At 46.2% G+C, this 8,879-nt stretch overlaps 1 protein-coding gene across 9 annotated transcripts in view; it reads right to left on the bottom strand.

The window, feature by feature from the left end:
* Positions 1 to 994: 994 nt before the first annotated feature.
* Ttc3 (tetratricopeptide repeat domain 3) overlaps positions 995 to 8,879 on the bottom strand; it is a 123,758-nt gene continuing 115,873 nt past the window's right edge. For all 9 annotated transcript variants that reach the window (XM_029556098.1, XM_008853034.3, XM_017803167.2 and 6 more), the window contains 2 exons: positions 3,789 to 3,881; positions 995 to 2,739 (listed from right to left, as the gene is read on the bottom strand). In XM_029556098.1, coding sequence (XP_029411958.1) covers positions 2,665 to 2,739; positions 3,789 to 3,881 — 168 coding nt within the window. In that variant the 3' untranslated portion in view covers positions 995 to 2,664. The remainder of the gene's footprint in view (positions 2,740 to 3,788; positions 3,882 to 8,879) is intronic.

Below are 8,879 nucleotides of genomic sequence, written 5' to 3'. Positions count from 1 at the left end.
TTATGAAAGAGCTACCCCTTTGCTTTTCTCTTCTAGTGTGCCCCTGAATCCCCTTCTCCAGAGAGGGTCATCTACCTAACTTTGGAATGACGCCACACCAGTCCTACTGCTCTGGTTGCAGTGTGCGATCATGCTGACCTCCTGTGTCCACCATACAGTCTTTCACCGTACCGTAAAGATGTAACATCTTAGCTGGGCGTAGTGGCGCATGCCTTTAGTCCCAGCACTGCGGAGGCAGAGGCAGGGGAATCTATGAGATTGAGGCCAGCCTGGTTTACAGAGCGAGTTCTGGGCCAGATGGGGCTACAGGGAGAGCCTATTTCAAAAAGCAAAAAACATTTTGCATTGCTGGGATTCCACTGCAGTTTTACACTGGTTTATCTGGTATGTATAATATAGATTAAGGACCTCAGAGAGAAAAATTAAATATTTAAGTAATAGAAATTGTTTGTTACACATTATTTTGAATTAGATGCTACTAGATTAAAATATGTCCTTAAAACTTTTTGAATATACTTAATTTTTAAAATTGTGCCTTCAAGAATCTATTGACTCAGCACACCCAAATGGTCCCTTAAAAGCCAACTGCTATCATCAGCCTCAGCAGTCCACGAATCTGTAAGTGTCTCACACACACAAAAAATACCAATACCGAAAGCTGTAATTTCCCTCAGCCTCTTCACATGCATTCCCAAGAACGGTTTATTCGTTTAGCTTAGAACGGTAATGCGATCATCTCTGCATAAACATTCTAGTTACAGACTTAAGAGGTCTTCTAAACTTCAGTCTAGCAAGTGGTATTTCGGTACAAAGGAGTGTTTAGATCCAGGCTTTAAGTGCCTTAAGATCTTTGGTCAAGACTCAGATGTAGCAAGCCTGTTCCTCCCAAATGAAAATCACTTCTTTGTGTTAGCACAGCACAGAGCTCTGAATTTCAAGTAGAATGCAAAATACAATTACCTGGAGAGAAACGGCAAGGATGACAGCGGGCAGCTGGTCTTCTAGAACACTCTTTATTGACAGCTACTGGACAAACACAAGGCATGTTCACAAAGCTCTCAAGTCAAGCACAGAACACATTCTTGACAGCTGCTCTTTGCACTGATGCTGCAAACTGGCCCAGTGTTTTCGCACTCTCAACTGCTGTGGGTATGCAGAGTGTGTCCAGGACGACCACGGAGAGCGCTCGGAAAAAGGAGCGCTGCTAGGGACCAAGTCACTAAGACATCACAGTTCACACAGGATGGGGAAAGGGGGAAGGTGACCAAATCTGCTCACAAACCACATGTCCAGTGGCACAGAGAACACACTGGAGAACATTTACTGCTCCTTCATGTTTCAGAGAAATGGAATGTTTCCAGGGTTCATGTGTTTGTATTTACCACTGTATATTGGTCACCAAAAAAAAAAATCTAATTTTTAAATAGTTTCTAACGCAGTTACACTTTTATTTTCAGGCCACAATACAAAACTGCATGCATTACTTTACACAAATGTCAAACACGGAACAACTGTAACACAAACACCTCAGGATTGTCTGGTACACAAGTTTCTCTTTTTGGTGGTGGGAAGAGGATGGAGTATGAGGGCGGCTGTTCTATACGGCGCCCTGTGCTCGGCACAGTTAACCGACCCATGAGAGCAGCGCGGTAACCTCAGAGTGAAGTCCAAGTGTGGGGCTACTGAAGCCTGTTTCAGGGGTAAAAAATTATTGGCCGACATGAATTTAAAAGTGTTTTGTAACTGATTTCTAGACACTGGATCAAAGCACTTACACAATCTGTGTGGGGTGGGGGTGTAGCTCAATTGACGGAGCGCTGGTCTAGCATGTATGAGGCACTGGTTCAGCCCAGTGCTGGGGGGAGACGGGCAAAAGGAGAGGAAAGGAATGAAGAAATGGGAGCAACTGGGGTTTCATGAAGAGACTTGAGTCTTGGTTTATACCAGCAAATATTGTAACAACATAAATTACTAAAATGTGATTCAAAGCACATTAAAAAAATGTAGAATCTTTAAGGAACATGTGGGTGCATTTCAAGAATACTGAATTTTACACAATTTTTTTGTGTGTGATTTTTTTGAGACAGGGTCTCCCTGCAGTCACAGGTGGCCTAGATTCACTATGGAGACCAGACTTGCCTCAAACTCACTGAGATCTGCCTGCCTCCGGCTCCCAAGTGCTGGGATTACCACACACCACCGTCCGGCTTTACATAATCTTTTTCAAGGTCAGTATCATCTCTCTTGTGGAGCTCCTAGAAATGATTTTTAAAACACAAAAGGGGACCCACGGTATCTGGCCAAGTTAAGAATTCGTCTAATTCAAGCACTGCTTTGATGCCTTCACAATCCTTTCCAAAGGAAGCCACCCACCCGCAGAGCTCCTCTGCAGACAACAGTGTGAGACTGTGGTGAAACACCATCTGAAGAGTCTAGTGAGGGGAGAAAGGACTTGATACGGAACTTGATAGGACTGCAAGATTTCCACTTGCTAGCTTTGTGGTACACAGTGCAAGAGTTCAGATGGTTGCTGCTTTTCTACCAATGGCAGGACTTATTTCAACTCAGCACACACGTGAACGACACTATGGTGAGAAGTAACTACCCAGAACAGCAGGGAGGCAGTTCCCGTCTTCCACTAGGGGCCCGGAAGGAAGGTGCAAGCTAATCTTCGGACAGGAGGTCTCCACTGCCACAGGTGGGGCATGTGCTCTGCCCTTTAAGCCACTGCTTAAAGCACTGAAAAGGAGGAAAACAGAATCAGAATCAGTCAGTTGCCTAAGCCACTGGGCTCCCTGGCAGGTTTAGCTAATGTCACTTCCAAGTCTCCTGGGGCATGGTGTTGCCCAATGCTCAAGAGCCTGGATACCTGCTCAGGGTGGGGTATGGATGCAGTCCCAGGAAAAAGTTAATGCTCTAGAACTGGATTCATGACTATTTCGGGCTGTTCGTCTGGCACCAAGAGTGGCCTTCCCCTTGCACCCACTGTCAGCCTTAGCTCTTTAGTGGGCTTGTAAGAGTGGGTATTTTGGTGGCTCTTTTGACATACCCCAATGCCTGTTCTTGGCTCCTGAGTGCCCCACCAGCTTGGGTACCATGTTCCCTGCTGCTGTTCCTGGCTGGCCTGCTGATGCCACATGGTGAGGCATATATGGAAAACTGGAGAGCCCAGGAATGTGATGTCATACCCGAAGGAGGGTCTGAAAGGTTCTAATTCCTTCTAGTGAGCGTTCTGTACTTATCCCTGTCTTGAGGATTACTAACTAACCCGGCAGGGAGCTGACCTGTCCTAGCCCAGCAGAAATGTTGATGGATACTCGCAGTGCCCAGAGCCGAAGACAACAAGCACGAGCCTCGGAAGGGTGTGAACCCGAATCTCCCAGGGCAGCTGTGTGCAGTGTCTCCTTTAAAGGCTAAACCAACTTCATGTACTATGCCAAACAAACGAGTCAACTGTTTATTCATTTGTCATGTGTAGGATGCCATACTTTTAAGGAATTAACATTCCTTGAGTGTCAGTGCTGATACAGCTAATGAAGTCAATGGTGAGTCTTTAATGACGTGATGGACAGAAGGAGCACTCCACAGGGCTAAACACCCCTGCCAGGACGCCTGCCCACTCCCCGCAGCACCTTCTTTGCAAAGGGCAAACACTGCATGTGCAAGTTTGAAGAAAATGGTTTTGGAAATACAGTAAGTGGTGCTTAGAGAAAAACAAACTCTATTTATTTTCAAAATGCTTGATAGTCATAGCGCATGATGTGAGGGCAGCCAAAGGCGATTCTTACCCCTCTGTGAAATCTGTGCCCACATTTTAACACACGCATGTTCTTTGACTTGAATACCTCATGGCATATTTCACAGGAATTTGCATCTGGTGCCTGTGGAAACAAACACATTAATAATAAACTAGCTTTTTATAATGTGAGCTCTTCAGAGACTTATTACATGAGTGGCCTTCAAATGCTTTTGCCACAAAACGTGGTAAATTACTTTCAATTACTGCTGAACAGAGTGAAGAGCGGCTTGTTTTAAAATAGTTTCTAAGAAGCGGTATAAAAATACTGAGATGAAAATATAAAGTTCCAATTTTTTCAAAGAGAAATTTTTAATGGTTAACTGATTCCCAGATAAAATACTACAAATGCTTATTTATCCCATCCTGTACCTAAAGTATGGTACTATTAGCTTAATATTACAAACTAGTCACCTGTCCATCAGTCAGGGACTTAAATTATAATATACCCATACACAGCAGACCATCGTGTGGCCAATTAAAATGACTGAAGTTAGAGAGTAGGTCTCACCAGACCACGGGATAAACAGATGCTAGGACAGTATCTAGCATGTAATTAAATTTTTTAAAAATAAAGAGACCATATGTAGAGATGCATCTAGAAGACCCCGATCTATAAAATGTCAACAGGGCCACTGCTGGCTAACAGAGTTCATCTTTTTCATGACTGGTTCTGAAGTCCCTCTAAGCACGAATAACTTGTACAAATCAAAACAAAACAGAGAGACGGTTTGCCCAGCAGATGCCACGCTCAGGAGTGTGCAGCACTGAACATGGGGATGAACAGGGGCCCTGGCCTCTGGGGTCTTGGGCTGCCGAGCAGACGGTGTTTCTACAACAGCACCGAACACCACCTAGGCAGCCCGGCCGAGCTCTACCCGTGCGTCACAGCACTCACTGTCCAGCGCACCACTAACTTCCAGTCTTATTTAACTGAGTACACCTTGGAGGCAGGGAACGAGTCTTGTTTATGTGGAATTTTAGCAATGAGAAGGAACCTGGCTCAAAGTGATCCATAAGCACCTAAAACTGACTGAGCAAATGGAGGCAGCCCCATCTGTGTGACTCAGCTCAGGGAGTCTGAGCACACCTGGAGCTGGTACACGCAGCTGTGTGGTTTTCCCAAGGCGCTGAGAGGGCCCAGACTGGCAAGGACAGGTGCCGTAGTGCGGGCTCTACTGCCCTGCCGTCCATGACGCATGATCCTGAGAAGTGCAGAGTGAGACCGGAGCCAATGTTGGCTAGAGGTGCCTGCAGGCAACCTGCTTCCTTGCACAGAAACACAGGCACAGTGCATTTCTAAGTAAAACAAAGCAAAACAAAACAGAAAAGCCTCCAACCCACAGCAAAGAACAGAAACGTAAAACTGAAGTTACTCAGAGTCTTTTTAAAAGGTATTATTTATAGGGTGTGTGAGCCTGTGTGTATGTGTGTGCACCACTTGTGTGCAGTGCCCATCCTTAACAGCTGACCATCTTTCTAGCCCCTGAAATACTCAGTTTTGACAAGAGTCATACCCATATATTTATAGAGTTTAGAAAAGTAAATACCAATGTGATAATATTGGTTTAAGGGTAAGTTTTTAAAACATTTTACATATTGTTTTTATTTTATGTGTATGAGTGTACTGTCTCATGTGTAAGTGCACATGCGATGCCTGTGGAGGTCAGAAGAGGACATCGGATCCCCTGGAGCTGGAGTTACTGATGGTTGTTAGCCGCCATGTGGGTGCTGGGAATCAAACCTGGCCCTCTGCAGGAGCAGCCAGAGCTCTGACCGCTGAGCAACCTTTCCAGCCTCTAAGGGTAAGTTTTAAGGTTCGTTTGAGACAGGACCCAGGCAGGTCTCAAATCTGAGCCCCTCCTATCTCAGCCTGAGTAGATTTCAGGTACATGCTACCACACCCAGCTTTAGAGCTTGTACAGTGTCCTTTCAGCTGCATCTTCTACTGTGAGCATGTATTGCTTTTTTAAGCTAAAATTATGGAAATATCACTATACAACAGGGATGGATGGATGGCTCAGCAGATGAGTGGGTGCTTGCTACTGCAAGCCCAAGGACCCGAGTTTGGATCCCATCATGCTCATACAAAAGCAGGCATAGCTGCACACAACTGTGACCCCAGCACTATGGAAGGCAGAGAGACAAGATCACAGGAGCTCGCTGGCTGCCAACCTCTCTGAGAAATGGCAAGCTCCAGGTTTAACAAGAAACTGCCTCAAAGGACTACCACGGAGAATGAGGAAGCAGGACGGACCCGTCTCCTCTTCCCAGCCTCCACACATGTACATGGTATGTGTTACCTGCACCCACCCACCCACACCACACACGTACGTGGTATGTGTACCTGCACCCACCCACCCACACCACACACGTACATGGTATGCGTACCTGCACCCACCCACCCACACCACACACATACATGGTACCTGCACCCACGCACACACACCACACATTTGTATAAAACCAAAGAAAACAAATTGTTTCTAATTAAACAAAAACAAAAACAAAAACAAAAACTACTCATGGGGTTGGAGAGATGGCTCAGTGGTTAAGAGCACTGGCTGCTCTTGCAGAGGACCTAGGTTTGATTCCCAGCACCCACATGGTAGCTAACAACTGTCCCTAACTCCAATTCCAGGAGCTCTGATGCCTTCATCTGTTCTCTGTGGGTACCGCATGACACAGGTGCACGTACACACATGCAGGCAATACAGTCATACACATAAAAACAAAACAAAAAAAAGTCATGATTTTCAAGTTGAACTCTAATTTAAATACTCATATTGTCTCTGATATGATTTGGTGAAGTTAAAATAAAGCAGCTACTACATGTTGGTACTGTGATGCTTTCCTAGTTACTTTCCCTGTGGCTATGATGAAACACCGTGACAAAAACAATGTAAGGGAGAAGGGTTTGTTTTGACCCACGGTTCGTGTGTGTGGCCATGAAGGAAGGAAAGTCATGGTGGCAGCGCCTGAGGTCACACCGCACCCACAGCTGGAGGCAGAGAGACGAACAGACGCTCAACTCATTTTCCCTTTTCCTCAGTCCAGAATCCTTACCCAAGGAGTGGTGCTACCCACAGTGGGCTCTCTTCCCACCTCAATCAACCCCATCAAGATACCCTCACAGGCACACCCGAGGCCTGTCTCCCAGGAGAGTCTAGATCTCATCCAGATGGCAAATGAGATTAACTTTCACAGAAACAGAAAGAGATCCAGTCTTCTTTGAGGTGGTGGCAGGCATTCTCCCTCTCTCTCCTCTGTCTCTCTCCCCCTCCCTTCCTCGCCCCCTAAACAGAAACACACCACACACATGGCCTGAGAACACTGTCTGGATGAAGGATCACAGACCATGCGACCCACTGGGAACCACTGAAGAAGTCAAGACTTGATTCAGGTCTTGCAGAATTCCCTATGTACTCATAAGCTCTCTTACTGGGTGAGTAGAGATATGACCCCCTGAGACTTGTTTGAGGAGTGGAAAAATCTCCAGTGTAGTAGACACACATGCGCATGCATGCACATGCATGTGCACACACACGCACGCACGTACACATGGAATAAAAAGTTCACAAAGATGCAATACTGGCTCAAGTTAACAAACTCGCACTCTGTGCCATCTTGGATTGCTGACTCCCTGATGAAAGGGTCATGGGCCTGTAGTTCTTATAGTATCGTTTACATTCTGGTACACGGCTGGAGAAGTAGGAAAGTGTGCTGTACACCAGCATCCAATCCAAACAGATGGTGGCCCCTCGTTCAGCCACTCGAGTGCACTTAGTGGGTGTCTAGCATCAGTCAGTATGGTGAGGATTGGGACTGCATGCTGCATGCCAAGTGAGAAGGTCAGCCCTGGGTTACAGCCACGCCTTTATGCGAGTGAGTGAATGCTGGCCAGCTCACAGACACTGTACCTTGGCTTTCTCTTCTTTGCTTTTTTGAGACACGGTCTTCCTATGTAGACCAATTTGGCCTCAAACTCAAAGAGATTTGCCTGCCTCTGCCTTCTAGGTGGGACTGAAGGAATGTGCCACCATGCCCAGTTGCCTTGGTTTTCTTATAAGATATGGACAATTACTGGGCCTTACCAATTTAAACACAGATGTAAAAGCATTTAAAATGTGCCCTATGTAAATAAACAGCTCTTATTTTCTAAAAGGAAAACATGCTTGAATCAGGTGTCAAAATCAGACACATTACTAGCTGTTTCAACATCCCCTCCAGGCTCTTTAGGGAACAGGGAAGTGGCAGTGAGCAGCCTTTCTCAAGCTGATCGTGTTCCACACCACCGTTCAACCCACCAACAGCCTGGGCAGCAGGAGTTGCCCAGGCTCACCACGGTGTTCAGTGACAACCCAACCTGTTAAGGCCAAAATCCCTGGTTACAAAGAATAAAACTGCCCCCAAATTATCTTTCCCATATGGTCAAAATAGCACATTTGATATAAGAACTCAACACATTTGACCATATGCAGCAAAACAAGGGCAAGAGAGCCGGGTTTCCCCAGGGCAGCCACAGCCGTCACACGTGTGCAGGCCTCTGCTCTGCTCTGCACTGTGCTGGCCCACAGATACGAAGTATGTTCAAATAGAGTGAAATTTGGTTCCCAATTTTAGGCTCAAATGAATTCAGTCTAGAAACAAAAAGAAAGGACAACTCATGGCTTAAAAATTGTTTCCTGGCTGGGCATGGTGGCAATGCCTTTATCCCAGCACTCGGGAGGCGAGGCAGAGGCAGGTGGATCTCTGTGAGTTCCAGGCCAGCTGGGGCTACAGGGAGACCCTGTCTCAAAAAGACCAAAGAAACAAACAAACAAAAAAATGGTTTCCTTCTTGTTCTTTCAGAGCAAAACTAGGGCTGGAGCGATGACCGAGTGGTTAAGAGCACAGACGGCTCTTGGAGAGGACCCGGGTTCAGTCCCCAGCACTCACATGGCAGTTAATAACCATCTGTAATTCCAGTTTCAGGGAATCTGATGCCCTCTCCCGACCTCCCTGGGCACTGTAGAACATGAGTGCATTTACATCCATGCAGGCCATACATGTACACACACACACACACACACACGCACACACA

This window comes from Nannospalax galili, unplaced genomic scaffold (genome assembly GCF_000622305.1).
Source record: "Nannospalax galili isolate Female #2095 unplaced genomic scaffold, S.galili_v1.0 scaffold447, whole genome shotgun sequence".
In the NCBI taxonomy this organism is placed as follows: domain Eukaryota; kingdom Metazoa; phylum Chordata; class Mammalia; order Rodentia; family Spalacidae; genus Nannospalax; species Nannospalax galili.
This window is presented reverse-complemented; position numbering and strand designations above follow the sequence as displayed.